The 20,027-nt window shown below is 40.6% G+C and overlaps 1 protein-coding gene across 1 annotated transcript in view; it reads left to right on the top strand.

Moving 5' to 3' along the window:
- PELP1 (proline, glutamate and leucine rich protein 1) overlaps window positions 1-20,027 on the top strand; it is a 69,782-nt gene that overhangs the window by 38,083 nt on the left and 11,672 nt on the right. The window contains 4 exon segments of the mRNA XM_037810011.1: window positions 10,365-10,429; window positions 10,806-10,911; window positions 14,535-14,684; window positions 14,905-14,976. Coding sequence (XP_037665939.1) covers window positions 10,365-10,429; window positions 10,806-10,911; window positions 14,535-14,684; window positions 14,905-14,976 — 393 coding nt within the window.

The following is a 20,027-nucleotide window of genomic DNA, read 5'->3' as shown; positions in this document are numbered from 1 at the left end:
GATTTGGGATGTAATGTTCTTTATATGTCTGTTAAATCCAATTAATTTATCAGATTGTTTAGGTTTTCAGTTTGCTTATTGGTCTTCTGTCTGGTTGATCTGTCTATAGGAGAGAGTGATGTGTTGAAATCTCCCATAATTATTGTGGAAACATCCATTGCTTCCTTTCGTTTTGCCAGTGTTTATCTCATGTATTTTGTGGCACCTTGACTGGATGCATAAACATGTATGATTGTTATTTCTTCTTGTTGATTTGCCCCTTTTATTAGTATGTAGTGGCCTTCTTTGTCTCTTATAACATCCTTGTATTTAAAGTCTATTTTATCTGAGATTAATATTGCTACTCCTGCTTTCTTTTGGCTGTAGCTTGCATGAAATATTTTTTTCCATCCTTTCATTTTCAGTTTCTTTGTGTCCCTGTGTCTAAGATGAGTCTCTTGTATGCAACATATTGATGGTTCATTTTTTTTTTAATCCATTCTGCCAATCTATATATTTTAATTGGGGAGTTTAGCCCATTTATATTCAATGTTATTACTGTGAAGGCATTTCTTGAATCAGCCATCCTATCCTTTGGTTTATGTTTGTCAGATATATTTTTCCCTCTCTCTCTTAATGTCCTTTAACGTACCCATACTGAATCTCTTTAGTACTGCACTTTTCACCATATCTCTTTCCCGTTTCTTTGTTTCTCTGTCAGTAGGGCTCTTTAGTATCTCAAGTAGGGCAGGTCTTTTATTGGCACAGTCTCTCAGCATTTGTTTGTCTGTGAAAAATTTAAGCTCTCCCTCAAATTTGTAGGAGCTTTGCTGGATAAAGAATTGTTGGTTGGCAATTTTTCTCTCTCAGAATTTTAAATATGTCATGCCACTGCCTTCTTGCCTCCATGGTGGCTGCTGAGTAGTCACTACTTAGTCTTATGCTGTTTCCTTTGTAAGTGTTGAATTGCTTTTCTCTTGCTGCATTCAGAACTTGCTCCTTCTTTTCCGTATTTGATGATCTGATCAGAATATGTCTCAGACTGGGTTTATTTGGATTTATTCTATTAGGAGTTCGCTGAGCATTTATGATTTGTGTATTTATGGTGTTTAGAAGATTTGGGAAGTTTTCCCCAACAATTTATTTGAATACTCTTCCTAGACCTTTACCCTTCTCTTCCCCTTCTGGAACACCAGTGAGTCTTATATTAGGACGTTTTATATTTTCTGTCATATCCCTGAGGTCCATTTTGATTTTTTCAGTTTTTTTCCATTCTTTCTTTTCTTTCATTTTCTGTTCTCTCATCCTCGAGGTTACTGATTCTCTGTTCACCTTCCTCTAGTCTTGTACTGAGTATCCAGAATCTTTTTAATTTGGTCAGCAGTTTGTTTTATTTCCATAAGATGGTCCTTTTTTTATTTACTCTTGCAATTTCTTCTTTATGCTCTTCTAGGGTCTTCTTCATGTCCTTTGTATCCTGTACCATGATCTCATTGTTTGTCTTTAGTTCTTTGATTAATTGCTCCAAGTACTGTGTCTCCTCTGAACTTTTAATTTGGGTGTTTGGGTTTGGGTTATCCATATCGTCTGGTTTTTTCATATGCTTTAAAATTGTCTGTTGTTTTTGGCCTCTTGGCATTTGCTCAGTTTGATAGGGTTCTTATAGGATATGTATGCTGATTCAAACACTTATCTCTAATTTGTCAGATCTGCAGCTTCGTGGAGTACACTTTCTTTAACCAGCAGGTGGCATCTGCGAACCACCTGTTCCCCTCAAGCCAGTTCTCCCCAACTTTGCCTTTGTGTTGAGTGGGGGTGTGAGTCTTGTGGAGTCCAGTTGGTGCACCAAGTTTGAGTGTGTAGTTGGTGCTGCCCACCCTGAATGTGGGGTGTGTGTCTGAGTGGTTAGGGAGGGAGGGCGGCTTTAATAATCAAATCTCCCTGGTGTTCCTGGAGATTTAAAGCTGTTGCAATAGTCTAATCCTTCAGTTCAGTCTCACTACAGTTTGTCTCTGCCGCTGACCCACAAGTCCTTGGTATTGGCGTGTGGTCCCTGGGACTTGCGAGTGGGTCCCTCTTCCACGCTGTGCCCTCCTAGGTCCTCTGCTGAGGGAAGACTCTGCCACGTCACAGGTGAGCGCTGTCCCCCAAGGGAAGTTCTGGGCCAAAGGGCTGTGTAGGGGTGTTCCCAGTCTGCTGAAAGGATGGCTGAATGGGGCATGTTAATTTCCCCCTTTTCACACAGCTCCGCCTTCCCAGCTCCAGGACAGTTAGCTGCGGGTGCCCAAAAGGCTATTATCCTCACCCGATATTGTGGTGTGTGCAACTGTTGTTCGAAACACTTCTTGTCACACTGTGTTTGGGGCAGCTGTGGGCTGTGGTGCTGGTGCTGGGCAGGAGCATTCCCAGCCCTCCAGGAAGATGGGTGTAACAGGACGCTCCCCGTTTCTTGGGAAGTTGTGGTGTTTAGCGAATTTCCTCAGCCATTTGACTTACTGCTTTGTCTCTCAAAGCTATCTTAGCTCTGCTCTTGCCTGGGCCCAGATTGCAAGTCTTTGAGGCTTTCTTTAATGGGCTTCTTAGAGTAATTGTTTTAGAAAAAAAAAAGGTTTAAAAAAAAAAAGAAAAAGAAGGGCCTTCCTTGCAGGTCTAATGGGCTATTGAAATGCTAAGAGACAAGGAGATAAGGGCCATTAAGTTACAATCAAGAAAGCAGAGAAATGGGCTCTTCAGACAAGGGACCTAGCACTCTGGATTTGCATATGAGCCTGATTCTGTTTGAGCCCTGCCCTTCTTCTTTGTTTTATGTTCACCAGAACTCCAAAAATATCTCTGTTTTTTTTTTTTTTTTTTTTTTTTTTTGCTGTTTTTGCTAGCCCTATCTTCTCTCCACTGGGCTGACTGCTCCCGGATTCTCCTATGTCTGGTCTGTCTATCTATGTTTGGAGTTTTGATCAGCAGTCTGAGTTTTCAATCAACGCTGCAACTGCAGTTTTCCCTCCTGGTTCCCAGCACCACCAGCCCCTCCTCCCACAGGACTCAGCCTGGCAGGGAGGGGCATGGGTCCCCTGGCCATGAGAACTTAACAGATTTCGCTGATCTCAGCTGTTCCATGCATTTGTGAGTATTGTATGAAGTATGCCGAAAGTCAAATTGCTCTGCGGTGTCCAGTCCATGCAGTTCCTGCCTTTCTACGTACTGTCCTGGAGGAGTAACTAAAGTCTACACCTCACCACTCCGCCATCTTGCCCCGCCTCCAAGGATCTGTTATGTACGAGGTACTGTACCTCATCTCTAGGTAGCTAAGTAAAACATGGTCCTTTCCCTCAGAGAATTTCTAGTCTATTTGAGATGAGAAACGATCTCATCAGTTGGTCTATCCATCTAGGCTTAATCTCCAATTTAGCTTTCCCATAGGTACAGTAAACTCAGGAGTTCCAAAACAGAACTACCTTAGCACGAGTCACAGTTTTCAGCTAGGATTATAGCCACAATCTCCTAACTGGTCCTTCCCTGCAATCTTGTGCTCTTGAATCCATTCCTCACACAGCAGCCAGGATGAGCTTTCTAAAATAAAATTCTGATTCTGTTTGCTGCCTTTTAAAATCCTGTGCTTTCTTGCCTCGGGCCTTTTTACTTACTCTTCTCTGCTTAGAGTCCCTTCCTTTGCTGCCTGTCCCCCCCAGCCCAAGAAATCCTTTCAATTCTCTACTGCCTCTGGGAAACTTTTCCTACCCACAAATGATTAACTGCTCTTTATTAGACCATGCTGAAATTATCTATTTATTTGTTTCACATATGCATACAAACCCTCTCCCCTACCTACACACAACTTAGCTGTATATGCTTTGAATTGATTTGTTTTTGTGTGTAATTTTAAAAGCGTATGGAAAATTTCAGACATATACAAAAAAAAAAAAAAATGTTTTAGACCACTCCACCCTGTGCTGTGCACCTGTTACCCAAATTTAACAATGGATATTTTGCTAATCTTGTTTTTTCCCCCCAGTAACCCACCTATTTATTTTTTTCTGGATTATTTTAAAGCCAGTCACATATATTATTTCCCCCGTGAATGTACGTGCTTTGAAGGACAGAGGCAGTGACTTACTCTGCCTCTGTGTCCCCAAGGCTTAGTATTGTCCTCCAGCCAGTAGCCAATGCTCTTTTTAAAAACATTGGTAAGATTACAGCATTCTCTTGCTTAAAACCCTATAGGAACTTATGATTGCACAAGGCACAATATATAGCATAACCTCTGCTTTCTTCTTGACCTCATACAACTCCCTTCTGTTCTTAACTGTGCTGCCGCTCCCAGGCCTGGGTAAATTCTAGAGCTTGCTGAGGGCATGGCCTGTCAGTTCCTTCACTCTTTGCTGGGAAACTCATGAGAAGGTGAGCTGCTTATTTAAATGCCACCATCTCAGAGAGGTTTTTCCTGACATCCTACCTTAAAATAAAGTAGCCCTTCTCCTTCCATTCATTCTCTGTCACATTATCCTGTTTTGTTTCTTTCCTAACACTACTATTTGACGAAATTAACTTATTATCTGTCATGTTCTCACTTCCTTTCCTACCCAGTTTAAATTCCATGGTTCATTATACTCACTTCCTTGCCCTACTGTTTCTTCATTGTACTCACCTGGCAATACTCCATCCCTGTTAAACTCTATTCTGTGCCTACACTTGCAACAGCTCACTGTAGCTAGAGGAGAACATACATCCTTGCTTACTGGTCTCACTGTAAATTCATGGCCGTTGACACAGGTGGACCCTTAGTGTCGTCCAGAAATCCTATCACCTTTCCAGTTTCCTAGACAGCTATTTGCACCTTCTCCTTCTTTTCACATGTCTGCTACCTTCCCCCATCCTCACTCTCAGCTTATGACCTTTCTTCCCATTCATTGGGAAAGTAGAAGCAGCTGTATCTACCAGCCTGCCTGGATTTGTGCCCATATGCTTTGCCTTCTCCCCCCTTACTAGGGACGAGTTGTCCATGCTCCTATCTAAGGCCAGTCCTCCACTCCTGCACTAGATTCGTCCTCTCTCCACTGACACAAGTACACTCCTTCAGCAGTGCTCCCCCTCTCCCTGCCCCTGTTAGTTTTTCTCTCTTTAGAGGATCTTCATCAGTGTAAAGTTCAACATCCTCACCCTGCAGGTCTTGCCTCATTTCCCCTTTATGGCAAAACTACTCAAAAGAGTGGTCTATACTTACTGCCTTTAATTCTTCTCCTTTTCTTCTTCTTTTTGTGTTTTACATTATTTTGAAATAATTTTAAATTTACAGAAAAATTGAAAGAATAGTACAAAGTATTGCTGTTTGCCCTTCACCCTGATATCCCTAATGTCAACAGTTAAAATGCATATTTGTTTTATCATTCTTTCTTGATGTATATTTTTTCTGGGTCCATTTAAGAGTGAGTTGCTGATATGAAGCCCTTTAACCTCTAAGTTCTTCAGTGAGTATTTCCTTAAAAAGAATGAATGCTCTCTTACATAACCAATTCCATCATCAAAACCAGAAAATTAACATTGGTACAATAAATCTACAGCTCTTATTCAAGCTGTGCCAGTTGTCCTAAGAGTGTTCTTTACAGCAACAGAAAAAAAAAAAAAATTCTGATCTAGGGTCCAATCAGGGATCGCATATTGCATTAAGTTGTCGTGTCTCTCATGTTTTCTTTCTTTCTGTCTGTCTCATGTTTTCTTTCTTTCTTTCTTTTTTTTTTTTTGAGACATGCATGGTGTTTTTATTAAACCTTCTGCAACAATGACACTTGTGGATTTGTCCATGAATGTCAAATGGCAATGTATAAGCAAAACATTTTTAATGTCATGTTTCTTATCTATATTTAAAAACAGCAGCAACAAAGGAATGCAGAGGACATTTGGGACTGGATAATATAAGAACTCATTAGAGATGAGAACCTTCTATGTATGCAAAAGTATTGGGAAGCTTCAGACAGTGTCATTGGTATTCATGTGACAACTTCAGGAAAAATGACCACTGGAGAGTCCATCTCTATTCCCTAAAGCCTTTTAAGCAAATAACAGAGGGATTCTTTTGTATTCTAAGAGAAAGGGCATTTTAATGTTTTCAGATATATGTGGAAAGTAAATGCTATCTCATAAAAACTGAAGAAATTAGTCCAAAGAAAAGGGAAAATAAAAGTCAACTGTCTGTCTTGGTTTTACCTTTGGAAAGCAAAAAGCTTGCCATCTCCAGTCCCTTTTTCTCTTCTCTCTTCTCTAGCTTTTGCTTTCTCTCTCTTTCCCTTCCTTCCTTCCTTTCTTCTTACTTTCCTTTCATTCTTTCTTTTCTCACCTATTTAGGAATTTCATTTAATAAATGAAAATACCACATTTAGAATAGTGCTAATAGCAAGGTGAATAAATATACATTTTTAAAAAGTGCAGTACAGCACCAACAGCAGAGACATTAGTTTCAGAAAAACATGGATGCTAAGTATGGTTCACCTACATTCTGCCTGTGTGTCTTCAGAGTTTTGTATTCCATACCTATGAAATGGGAATAATAAACTTTTCTTAGAATGGTTACAGGGGGCTTAATGCAGTTCTGGGCAAGTAGCTAATACATGAATCTAATTCCCATCCTTACTTCCTCCCCAGAAGTCAATAAATATTTTAAATTTTCCTTTCTCTATTATAAGAAGAATAGTGTTCTGGTTTGCTAATGCTACCGTTATGCATAACACAAGAAATGGCAGTGTCCAAGAAATGAAGTGTCCAAGGTAAGGCATCAACAATAGGGTACCTTCACTGGAGAAAGGCCATTAGCAGCCGGAAAACCTCTGTTAGCTGGGAGGGCACATGGCTGGCATCTGCTTGCTCCCAGGTTGCATTTCAAACTGGCGTTCTCCAAAATGTCAGCATCAGCTTTCAACAGCCGTCTTCACAATGTCTCTAAGCAAATGGTTCCTTGATTTTTGCCTGATGATTTTGACAGTTTTGAAGAGTACTGGATAGTTATTTTGTAGGATGTCCCTCAGTTTGTTTTGTCTGCTGTTTCTTCATGATTAGATTCAGGTTATGCATTTTTGCAGGAGTACCGCAGAAATGACATTGTGTCATTCTTTGTGTGTCATGTCAGGAGGCATGTAATGTCTATTTGTTCCATTACTGGTTGATGTTAACTGTGATCACTGAGTTAGTGTGGTATCTGCCAGGTTGTTTCTGTGTAAAGTTAGGATTTTTCCCTTTCTAATTAATTAGTGTCTTGTAGAGAGATACTTTGAAATTATGTAAATGCCTCTAGCATTTGATTCAGGTGATCGCCTCTCCTTTGAAACACCTTTCCCGGTTGGCTTCTGGCATACCTCTCTCTCTCTCTTGATTCTCTTCTTACCACACTGGCCACTCCTTTTCAGCCTCCTTCACTGGTTCATCCTCATCTCTCTGGCCTCTGATGGTTTCTGTGCCCAAGAACCCAATCCTGGCATGGCCTCTATTCTTTAATTACCTTCACTCCCATGGGTGATCTGATCCAGTCCCATGGCTGACAACTCCCAAAGTCACATCTCTGACCTGGATTTCTCCTCTTGGCTCCTGTTTGGCATCTCCATTCTGATGTTAAACAGGCATCCCTGGTTTAACATTTTCTAAAACTGAACTGGTTCTCACCCCTGTAACCTGCTCCTTTGTTACAATGGATGAAGGAATATTATTATAATTGTAGTCCATAGTTTACATTTAGGGCTCACTGTGTTTTACAATCCTATGGGTTTTTTTTTTTTTTAATTTTTATTCTAGTAATATACACACACACACACACACACACACACACACATACATACATACACATATACATACACACACCCTAAACTTTCCCCCCTTTTTTTTAAATTCTTTTGTTAGAGAAGTTGTAGGTATACAGAAATAAGCATAAAATATGTAAAATGCAGAGATCCCGTATACTTCCCTATTATTAACACCTTGCATTAATGAGGTACATTTGTTATAATTCATGAAAGAATATTTTTATAATTATACTGTTAACTATAGTCCATCATTTACATTTGGGTTCACTGTGTTGTATAGTCCTGTGTTTTTATTCTAGTAACATATATATATATCCTAAAATTTCCCCTTTTAACCTCTTTCAAATATATAATTTAGTGATGTTAATTACATTCACATTGTTGTGCTACCATCACCACCATCCATTATCAAAACTTTTTCATCACCCCAAACAGAAACTCTGTACTAATTAAGCACTAACTCACCATTCCCTACCCTCACCACAGCCCCTGGTAACCCGTATTCTTGTTTCTTACCATGAATTTGTTTATTCTAGTTATTCCATATCAGAGATATCATACAATGTGTCATTTTCTCTCTGGCTTATTTCACTCAACATGATGTCTTCAAGTTTCATCCATATTGTCACATGTATCAGAACTTCATCCCTTTTTACAGCTGAATGATATTTCATTGTATGTATATACCCCTTTTTATTTATCCACTTATCAGTTGCTGGACACCTGTGTTGCTTCCACCTTTTGGCGATTGTGCATAGTGCTGCTATGAACATTGGTATGCAAACATCTGATTCCCTGCTTTCAGTTCTTTTGGGTATATGCCTAGAATTTGGATTGCCAGGTCATATGGTAATTCTATACTTAATTTTCTGAGGAATTGCCCCATTGTTTTCCATAGAAGTTACACTATTTTGCATTCCCACCAACAATGAATGTTTCCATTTTTCCACATCCTTTCCAAACTTATTTTCCATTTTTTTAAATAGTAGCCATTCTAGTGAATGGATATATCTCATGGTTTTGATTTGCATTTCCCTAATCATTAATGATGTTGAGCATCTTTTCATGTACTTATTGGCCATTTGCATATCTTTAGAGAAATGTCTATTCACATCTTGCTCATTTTTAAATTGGGTTGTTTGTCTTTTTGTTGTTGAGTTGTAGGGTTTTCTTATATATTCTGGATATAAAACACTTATCAGTTATGTACCTTCCAAATATTTTCTACCATTATCTTTTTACTTTCATGGTGAAGACCTTTGATACACAAAAGAACTTCATTCCTTTTGATGGCCACATAATAGTCCATTGTATGAATGTACTAAATTTTGTTTATCCATTCATCCGTTGATGTGCATTTGGATTGTTTTCACTTTTTGGCTATTATGAATAATGCTACTATGAACACTTGTGTACAAGTTTTTGTGTGTACGTAGGTCTTCATTTCTCTTGGGTACATTTCGCATGAGTAGATGTGCTGGAACATGTGGTAACTGTTGAGGAACTGCCAGGCTGTTTTCCACAGTGCCTGCACCATTTTATATTCTAACCAGCAGTATATGAGAGTATCAGTGTATCTTGCTTGCTCTTTCACTTCCCTTTAGGTCTCTACTTGGATGTCACTTTTTTAGAGAGGACTTTTGTATCTGCTCTAAAAAAAATATTAACCATCCTTCTCTCCTCTAGGCACTCCTTTCCTTCCTGCTTTCTTTTATCCTGCATCATTGTTCCCCAGAGCACTTGGCACCATCTGACGTACAATATGTTTGTTTGGTTGAATTATTTTCTGTTTCCTCTAACTAGAATATAAACTCAACACCTAAAACAGGGCCTCCCCTGAAGGTGGCATTAAATACATATTGATTGGATAAGTAAACGAACGCTTGCCTCCATAAGAGTGGGACCTCATTTGTTTTATTTAGTTCTGTATTCCTTCACCTGATGCAGTGCATCATGTGTGTATATTGTGAGAATGAGTGATAAGTACCATAAAGAAGATCGAGGTACCTTGAGAGGAGTGTGGCCATTTAGGAGGTGGAAAGGTTACTTGTGGGAGAGTCGGGGACAGAACATCTTATGGGGTGCTCCAAACAGGAAAGAGGAGGGCTGTTAAGGGGCATTTTGGCTGATTGGGTCTGTGTTGGTGTTCCTAATAGTTCTAATGAAGCCCAGAACAGGAGGAGATTTGTTTGGGGGTGAAGGAAGAGGGGTAACATGAGTTCATGTCCATTCAGCAAGCATTGGTGGATGTCTACTCTGTGCTGGATGCTTTCCAGGGATACAGAGGTGAAACAGACCCATCTCTGACATCTGGTATTGGGAAGTGTTAGGGTTGTCCTTCGTATAGCACTGATTTGTTGGGTAGGGCTTGGGGGAAGGGTCCAGGCAAGACGTAACTTGAAAGCCTGAGGGACAGGCTGCTGTGTGTTATACCCACAGCAAATGGGGCAAAGACTGAGGGCCTCTAGGGAATGGTCTTTTGGCCTCAGAGGAGGTGTGACTTCAGAAAAGCCCTCATAGATGCTGCGGCAGGGAAAGGTTTGGATAAATTCTCCTGTGTCTTTAGCATCCTACCCCTGACTCACTTCATTTTCTTTCCTCCAGAACCTTTCAGCTGTTGGGGCATTGGTGGGTCTCAGTAATGCACGACTTGGATCTATCAAAACTCGGTAAGTCCTTAACGCTGTTTTTTCTTCTGGGAAGTGGGCTATGTATCTGTCCATCTGTTGTTGCCACCCCATGGATCCAAGAGATTACTCCATTCCCTAGAGGGTGAGGAGTTTCATTCTTTTCATGAGCTCAGTTGAGTTGAACCCAACCTTTTCCAGCTCCCAGGTTTCCTACTCCCCACCTAGGGTCACTTCTCCCTTCTTTCCTTGCTGCCCCTACCTCACTCCAAGTCTTCCAAGTATTTCAAGACTTAGAAACCATAGCGGATCTTGGGGTACAGTCTTGCTATAGCCCAGTGAGAGTAGAAGACTGGTAAATAGTTTTTCTGAAGTCTAGCTTCCACCCGCTTGTCATCAGTCTTTCCATTCTTACAAGGTTTGAGGGCCTGTGTCTACTCTCCTTGCTGGTAGGGGAGAGCCCCACAGAGATGTTCCAGCAACACTGTGTCTCTTGGCTTCGGAGCATTCAGCAGGTCTTGCAGGTAAGAATTCACTCCCCTCCACCCCAGTTGTCCATCCTGGGTGTGTTGTGTTCTTTGGGGCCAGTCATTTAATTTTCTGGCTGACAGAATAGTTACAAACAATTTCCTGGTGGAGGGAAGGATGAGTTCCCAATAAGAACATTATTTTTAACTTTCTGATATTTTTATCTCCTGGGTTATTTGAATTCATCTGACTTTTCACACAATATAACTTCCTTATTAGTTTTTCTAACAAGTGACATCTCTAAAATTCCTTTCTCTAGTGTTTGATTTTTTTAATTTTTTTAATTTTTTTAATTTTTTTTTTTTGCCTACCCTTGTTCCTTTTTTAACATTTTAATTGTTTTTCTACTTTTACAACCTCTGATGTCATCTCCACTTAGCTGTTCAACATATATTTTCTAAGCACATATGGTAAGCTGTGTGCTAAGCTCTGGGGAGAAGGTAGAAAGATGCCCATAGCCTCTGTTTTTGTGGTACTGATAGTCTAGTGCAGGTAGACTATTTACCAGATAGTAAATGTTTTAGGCTTTGTGAACTACATAACCTACATATGGTCTCTGTTGCATATTGTGTGTTGGGTGGTGTTTTCCTAATCCTTTAGAAATGTTAAAAACATTCTTAGCTTGTGGGTCATAGAAAAATAGGCACCCACAGGTTATAGTTGCTGATCCCTATTCTAGTGGAAGAGGCTTTAATTGAATGATTACACAAGTGAGTGTGAAATACTAAACTGAGGTAGGTGCTCTGAAGGCAAAGAACAAAGAGTACAGTTCTCTGAGAACAAAACAAGAGAATCTGACCCAGGTTGGGATGGCGGGTGGTGGCGATGAAGGTCAGTGGTTCAGGGAAGGCTTTTTGGAACTGATCATTAGGAGTTAATTGAGCCAAGAAAGGATTAAAAAGCTTTCTAAATATGTAAATGCCTTGGGAGAAGAGGTGCTTGGCCCTTTTGAAGACTCAGAAGCTAGCTGGTGTGGCTGGAGATAGTGAGATGAGGCTGAAGAGGTAGGTGGAAGGGGGCCAAGCCGGGTATGCCCCTGTGGGACATTTAAGGTTTTGGGTTTTTATCCTTCTAGGTTTTCAAGTAGGGGTAAAGAGGTAGTAGTGGTGATATGTCAGCTTTCCATTGGAAAATACCACTCTGGCTGCTGTGTGGAGAAAGGATTAGAAAGGAACCTGGGCGGAAGCAGAAAGAAGGCAACTAAAGAATCTAGGGCAGCATTCCTGATTGCTCTGATAGGCTGGTGGCAACAGAAATGATAAGTGGATGGGTTTGAGAGAGGTTTAGGAGGCTGAGTGGACAGATAGGTCCTGATGATGGGTTAGGGTCAGGGAGAAGGATGTGTCCAGGGTGACTCCTGGTTTTGGAACACTGGAAGAAAACCAGGTTCAGGGGGTGGGTGGGGTGGAAATGCTAGGGGTATGGCCTTGGCATCCAGTGGAAGCCTCGTAGTGAGCTTACTGCTCATCTGGTGGGTGTGGAAGTGGCCAGGGGCTGAGTGGTGGGAGGACTTCAGCCAGTCTGTTTCACAAAGGGGAGGGAGTCTTCAGCCTTTAGATGGTAACTGAAGCCAAGGATGATACTATTGAGATGAGAGTCTAAGGACTGGATTTTAAGGCTCTCTGCATTTAATGGTCAGGTAGGATGTGTTTACAAAGGAGACTGAGACAGAGCAGCAGAGAGAATGGAGGTAAGCAGGATTATGGGTGGATGGAATCCAGGGGAAGAGTATTTCAGGGAAGAGGGAGGAGTCACTTGTGTTTATGCCCTCATGAGAGGGAGCAAGATGAGGACTGAAAATTGTTTATCAAATAGAGCAGCTTAGGGGTTATTAGGACTATAGTGAAAGTGTTTTCGGTGGTGCAGTGGACACTGAGGCCGGACTGGCATGAGATGAGAAGTAAGGGGAATGGAAGCAGGGAAGATAGGGAGTCCTTCCATGATGTTTGGCTGTAAAGGTATGGGAGAGAAATTGGACAGTAACTGGGTTTTGTCAAGTGGTGTATGGACTCGAGAAGGATTTCAAAGATGAGAGAGACTTGAGCATGTATGAATGTCAGTGGGAAGAATCCGTTTGAGAGGGACTGGATGGAAATGCAGGAGAGGGAGGGCTAATTGATAGGATAAGATTCAGGGAGGTGGGGATGAATGTGGACCCGGCATCGTGGGACTGAGAGTATCTTCTTGACCAAAAGGGGATGCAAAATGAGACGAAATAGTTTCAGTGGCTGAGAGATTCCAAATGGAGTCAAGAGGTCACTCTGGTGGACATTCTTATGCACTATATAGATAACACCTCTTAGGCTTCAATGTATTGGAATAGCTAGAAGTAAGTACCTGAAACTACCAAACTCCAACCCAGCAGTCTGGACTCCTGAAGACAATTATATAATAATGTAGATTACAAGGGGTGACAGTGTGATTGTGAAGACGTTGTGGATCACACCCCCTTTATCTAGTGTATGGATGAGTGGAGGAATGGGGATAAAAACTAAAGGACAAATGGGGTGGGATTGGGGGATGATTTGGGTGTTCTTTTTTCACTTTTATTTTTTATTCTTGTTCTTTCTGATGTAAGGAAAATGTTCAGAGATAGATTGTGGTGATGAACGCATAACTATGTTATCATACTGTGGACAGTGGACTGTATATCATGGATGATTGTATGGTGTGTGAATGTATTTCATTAAAACTGAATTTAATAAAAAAAAAAAAAGATTCAGGGAGGAAGGGGGTGCAGTATGTAAAGCGTAGTGGAGGGATTGCTGGTAGTAGGACGAGAAGGTCCTCTAGTGTAACAGGAGGAGACAGGGAATGGTGTGAGGATAAAGATTGCACTTCCGGGTTGGGTAGAGGGAAGCTGACAGAGCTCCCATCTTTGGGCATCAGTTTTCTCTGTGAAGTTGTAGGCAAGGTCATAACAGAGGTGACAGTGGTGGGAGAAGGTAAGGTTTGAAAGTTTGAGGCGTTTGAGTAGTAGAGTTACAGAGAGAAATGCAGTAGGATTACTAGACAGTGTCAAGGGTCCTATTGTAGTTGGTAGACCCACCTATTCTTACTTTCTTAATGCACATTCTCATTTGTTTTGTTGACACACGGCCTTTGGGGTAGCAGGAGATATGTGCTGTATATTTTTTCCTTAGATACATGTTATTTTTCCAGGGTAGTCCTTTGAAATCCAAATAGTTTTTCTCCATGTGTTCTAGGGTAGGTCTAAGCCAGCTAGATAGCAAGCTTGGAAAGGTGGGGCAGTTCTTTTGTGGCTGAGACTTCTTTTTTTGAGTCTGAAAGGTGCTGTTCTCCATTTCCAGCTGGGAAACTCTTGAGATCTTCCAGTTAGTCATGTCTTTAAGGTGTAGCTTTGTTACTTTTCTTCCCAAACAAATTCCTGGGACTCCAGATAACTAAAATGTAAACATGTCCATTCTGTAGACGAATATGTTACTTTTGGATAATCTGTATCTCTCATGCCCTCTGTTTCTACAGATTGTAGATTTGATGGTAATATTGACAATAACAGTGGTGTTTTTCAAAAGCTCCGTATTGTTAAACCTCCCATTCCTTCTCCTGGTGGCACTGAAGCTGAGGTTGGAAGCATTTGATGTTGTCGCTTTCTTAGACCCAGGACCCAGCCCCCACCATGGAGTTGGCCGTGGCCATCCTGAGGGACCTGCTCCGATACGCAGCGCAGCTTCCTCCTCTCTTCCGGGACATTTCCATGAACCACCTTCCTGGCCTGCTCACTTCCCTGCTGGGTCTGAGACCAGAGGTGAGATGCCCCCATCTGGCCCCTTGCCGTGCTTGCATTCACTCAAGGCAGTGCTGTTTGGATTAAAGGATGTGATGGGTTGGGGAATAGGACTGAAGAAGTAAGAGGGAGGGGCCGGGAAAAATGATGGTCTGGAGAAGAGACTCTACAGGGTGGGGCTTATGTGGGTGTGTTGGGCTCTCAGGCACATCCTTCCTCCTTACTTTCTGTTTTCCCACAGTGTGAGCTGTCAGCGCTGGAGGGAATGAAGGCTTGCATGATCTATTTTCCTCGGGCTTGTGGTTCTCTCAAAGTAAGTGTACATGGAAACGCCTTTCCCCAAAGTAAGGCTTTATAGCCCTCTTACCTCACCTTCCATTCTTGGGATTTCTAAGCACCTTTTTTTTCTCTCCCCAAACAAAATTTTCCCTTTATGATATAATATAGCTTAAAAGTAAAATTCATAAAAGGAGAATATTGTCAAACCCTAGGTCCCTACTAAAAAAGTTTTTTGTTGTACCGTACATACAACTCAGAATTTCCCATTTTAACTACTTTCAAGTGTGCACATTCGATGGTATTAATTATATTCACAATGTTGTGTCAGCAACATCCATTACCCCAAATTTTCCATCACCTCAAACAGAAATTTTGAGCAACATCCATTACCCAAATTTTCCATCACCTCAAACAGAAACTCTACACGCAGTTAACAGTAACTCCTCCTTCACTTTATTCCTGGCTCCTTGTAAGCTTAATCTATTTTTTGTCTCTATGAATTTGCTTGTTCTAAGTGTTTTCATATAAGCAAGATCATACAATATTTGTGTTTTTGTGTCTGACTTATTCCACTCAGCGTGTTGTCTTCAAGGTTCATCCATGTTGTCGTGTGTATCAGAACTTCATTCCTTCTTACGACTGAATAGTACTCCATTGTATGTTTATACCATGTTTTGTTTGTCCATTCATCTTTTGGACACTTGGGTTGTTTTGAGCTATTGTGAATAATTCTGCTATGGATATTGGTGTATAAATACCTGTTCAGGTCCCTCTACACACCTGTCTTTTGATTCTTCTTTAAAGTCACTTATCTCAACAACCACAATCACACCACCTGTAGCACTTAAACGCATTATCTCAATCCTCACGGATGAAGAAATTGAAATTAAGTTACTTGCCCAAGATCAGTAGGGATTAGAACCCGTATCTGATGCTAGAACCTAGGCTCTCAACCAGGGACCCCAGCCCTTTTCTTCTGCCCTGCCTTCTCTGTATCTCCGGAGTGCCCTGTTCATTTTTCTATTCTATCTTACTTTGTTCCTGAAACTCTTGTAATTTCCTCCAGTAAGTCTTCCTGACTTATCACTTCCCTAGACAGCTCTCCCAAAACTCCTCTCATATTCCCAACTAATTTCCCTCTGTCATTTCTTACCCCTTCCCCAAGCTGGTGAGACCCATACAGGGTGGCTGCATAGCAAAGCCTTATTAGCTCCAACAGAAAGGTTGCATGTGGGTCTGGTGGGGGAGGAGGTCAGTGCAAGAATTTATAGTTTTATTTTCAAAGGATAAAATAACAAATATGAATGGTTAATAAATTCTGCTAAAGCAGCAAAAGTTAAAGAACCGTTTGTAATTAGCGGATTTGTTTTTTGCAGTATAATTAGATGCCAGCTAGTACCTAAGAACAAGTAGATGTTTTCCTGTACATTAAATGTTCCTCTCTTATTTTGTTAATACTCATCATTGACTTGACAAACCATTGGGTACCCCCTTACTCAAATGGAAGCACAGACCTATAAAGAAGTGGAATTACTGGCAAATTAATAATTCTTTTTGTATAACTGGTGTGATTAACTCTGTTGGCCATCAATATTATCAATTAAGGGAGAGTTTGCCATTCTCATTATCTTGAAAGTAAGATTGCAGGGTTCTATGACTAAATCAAAAGATTAAGCTCTATAAGGGAAAGGGAACTGGTATTTAATGGGGGCCCACTGTGTGCCAGGCATTCTGCTGAGTTTTAAGCTGCATTGTCCCATTTTAACATGATAATTCTGTGGAGTTGAAATTACCCCATTTTTTTTTATTAATTTTTTTTTTTATTTTGAGATAAATTCAAAGCTACATGAATAGTTGCAAAAATAATACTAGCCCCATACACAGAATTCCATCATACCCTGACCCCCCTCCCCCGATAGCTCAATCCACCAACTTTAACATGCTGTCACATCACTATTTCTTTCCCTCCCTCCCTCCCTCCCTATCATCCATCATGTATTTCTCTGTCTTCTGAACATATGAGAGTTAGTTGCACACATCCTTGAACATACACTATAATTCACGTATGTACTTCCCATAAACAAGAACATTCTTTTATGTAATTCCATTAAGCACAGCTAAGTATAAGAGATTCAACAATGATACAATGCTTACATTCTGTATTTCCTTTTCCTTATGTCTCAACTGTGTCCCTTTGAGCCACCTGTCCTCCACCTTCCAATCCCATTCAAGTTCATCCTTAGCATTCAGTTGTCATCTAGTTAGACTGTCTTTTTTTTTTTCTTTCTTTTTTTCAATTGTGGAAACATATATACAGCCTAAATCTTCCCATTCCACCCCCTCCCTAGACTTCCATTAGTGAGATTAATCAGATTTAGAATGATGTTATGCTCTTTCCTACCATCCGTTACTAGAAATTTCCCTTCACCTCAAACAGCAACCCTACGCTCCTTTCTTAACTCCCCATTGCCCCTTCCCCCATTTCTCTTAACCCAGACTCTACTTTTCATCTCTATGGTTTTATTCTCTGATAATTTCTTTGTGTTTACTGTGGGGCTTAAAATTAACCTCTTAAATCCCTATCCATCTTGTTTTTCTTTGTTACCACCTTCACTTCAATAGGGCACATAAACTATGTTCCTATACTCCTTCATTCCCCCACCTTTATGTAGTTGTCTAAAATTACATATTTTACATTCAGTTCAAAACCACTGATTTGTCCTTAGAGTTTATGTATTTTTTATCATGTAGGAAGTAAATAGTGGAGTTATAGTTCAAAAATTATTGCCTTCTATTTGTATTCCATTGTGTTTGGAGGATGTCCTTTGAGTATATTCAGTTTTTTTTTTTTTTTTTTAATTTCTTGAGGCTTGTTTTATGTCCCAGTTTATGGTCCCTTCTGGAGAAAGATCTGTGATCACTAGAGAAAAATGAGTGTCCTGGTGATTTGGAATGTAAGGTACTATGTATGTCTGTTAAAATCCTCTATATCTCTTTCTCCTTTCTTTGTCTCTCTGTTGGTAGGGCTTCCTTTAGAATCTGAAGTAGGGCAGGTCTTTTATTGGCACAGTCTCTCAGCATTTGTTTGTCTGTGAAAAATTTAAGCTTTCCCTCAAATTTGAAGGAGAGTTTTGCTGGATAAAGTATTCTTGGCTGGAAATTTTTCTGTCTCAGAATTTTAAATGTGTCATGCCACTGCCTTCTCGCCTCCATAGTGGCCACTGAGTAGTCACTACTTAGTCTTATATTGTTTCCTTTGTATGTGGTGAATTGCTTTTTTCTTGCTGCTTTCAGAACTTGCTCCTTCTCTTCAGTATTTGAGAGTCTGATCAGAATATGTCTTGGGGTGGGTTTATCTGGATTTATTCTATTTGGAGTTCGCTGGGCATTTATGCTTTGTGTGTTTATATCATGTATACGATTGGGGAAGTTTTCCCCAACAATGTCTTTGAATCCTCTTTCTAGACCTTTACCCTTCTCTTCCCCTTCTGGGACACCAATGAGTCTTAAGTTTGGACGTTTTATTTTATCTATCGTATCCCTGAGATCCATTGCGATTTTTTCTATTTTTTTTTCCATTCTTTCTTTTGTTCTTTCATTTTCTGTTCTGTGGACTTCTAGGACACTGAGATGTTGTTCAGCTTCCTCTAGTCTTGTATTGTGAATATCCAGAGTCTTTTTAATTTGGCCAACAGTTTCTTTTATTTCCATAAGATCTTCTATTTTTTTATTTACATTTGCAATGTCTTCTTTATGCTCTTCTAGGGTCTTCTTTATGGCACTTATATCCTGTGCCATGGTCCTTTTGATGTCCTTTAAATCCTTTGCCATGTTTTCGTTCTTTGATTGTAGTTCTTTAATTAATTTTGCGAGGTATAACGTTTCTTCCAAAATCTTGTTTTGTGTGTTTGGAGCTGGATTCTCCATATCGTCTGGTTTTATCATATGCGTTAAGATTTTCTGTTGTTTTTGGCCTCTTGGCATTTGTTTTGCTTGATAGGGTTTCGTTTCAGAATGCAGACTCCTGGTTTCACCAAAAGCACATTCCCTGTGGCTTTAACAGAACTTGTCCAGCTGATGCTACTTTGGAAGTGGTGTTCTGGGTCCTTTCTGGTTTTTTATCTAGTGTTTTCCACAGAGGTGTTTTTTTCTTTGTCTCACCTAGTCGCCATCTTAGGCTCCTCCTTCCGAAATTACCCCATTTTGCAGAGGAGGAAACAGGCCCAGAGGGATTTAAATAACTAACCTAAGGTTATTTATCTGGTAGTCATAAAACCAGGATGTGAGCCAAATTTGTTTGCCTTAAAAGCCCATGTTCTTTCCACTAAACCAGACTCCCAAGGAGCTTTTAAGAATGTGGACGGTAAAGGCGGATAAGTTTCAATACTAGTGCCAGTTCTGATCACTTGGGAGTGGCTGAGTAGCCTGCTGGCTCAAGAAGGGTGGTTGGAGCTCTGCGGGTTCAGGTGCTGTGGTCACGGAGTGGTGTCTGCCATGGCTTCAGTGACTGGTCACTTGCAGTATCTGGAAAGTTCCTGTCTTAGTTTGCCAGGGCTGCTATTAACAGATACCACTTACCCATTAAACAACAGGAATTTGTTATCTCACAGTTTGGGGGGCCAGAAGTCCAAAATCAAAGTGTCAGCAGGATATCCTGCTTTCTCTGGAGTCTGTAGCATCCTGGTGGTGGCTTGCCAACAGACTGTAACTCAGTCTCTGCTTCTGTCACATGGCCACCTCTCTCCCTGTCTCCTGCTGTGTCCAGATTGCCTTCTGCTTATAGGGATTCCAGTCATACTTAAGACCCACTCTGATTCAGTTTGGCTTCACCTTAACTAATAGGATTTTCTAAGATCCTATTTACAAATGAGCTCACATTCACCAAGGGTGAACTTGAGTGTGGGTTTTGGGGGGTGTGATTCAATCCATAACAGTCCCTGAGCAGATGCTGTTTCTCAGTGAACATGAAGTCATTTTCTTGTTAATTCTTTGTTTTCATGTGAATGAAAACAGAATCTTTGGGAGTGAACGGTGGGACTTTTGTCAAGAAGACATTCGGAGTAACTCATGGAGATAAATTTAATA

Source organism: Choloepus didactylus, chromosome 18, assembly GCF_015220235.1.
Source record: "Choloepus didactylus isolate mChoDid1 chromosome 18, mChoDid1.pri, whole genome shotgun sequence".
Taxonomy (NCBI): domain Eukaryota; kingdom Metazoa; phylum Chordata; class Mammalia; order Pilosa; family Megalonychidae; genus Choloepus; species Choloepus didactylus.
This window is presented reverse-complemented; position numbering and strand designations above follow the sequence as displayed.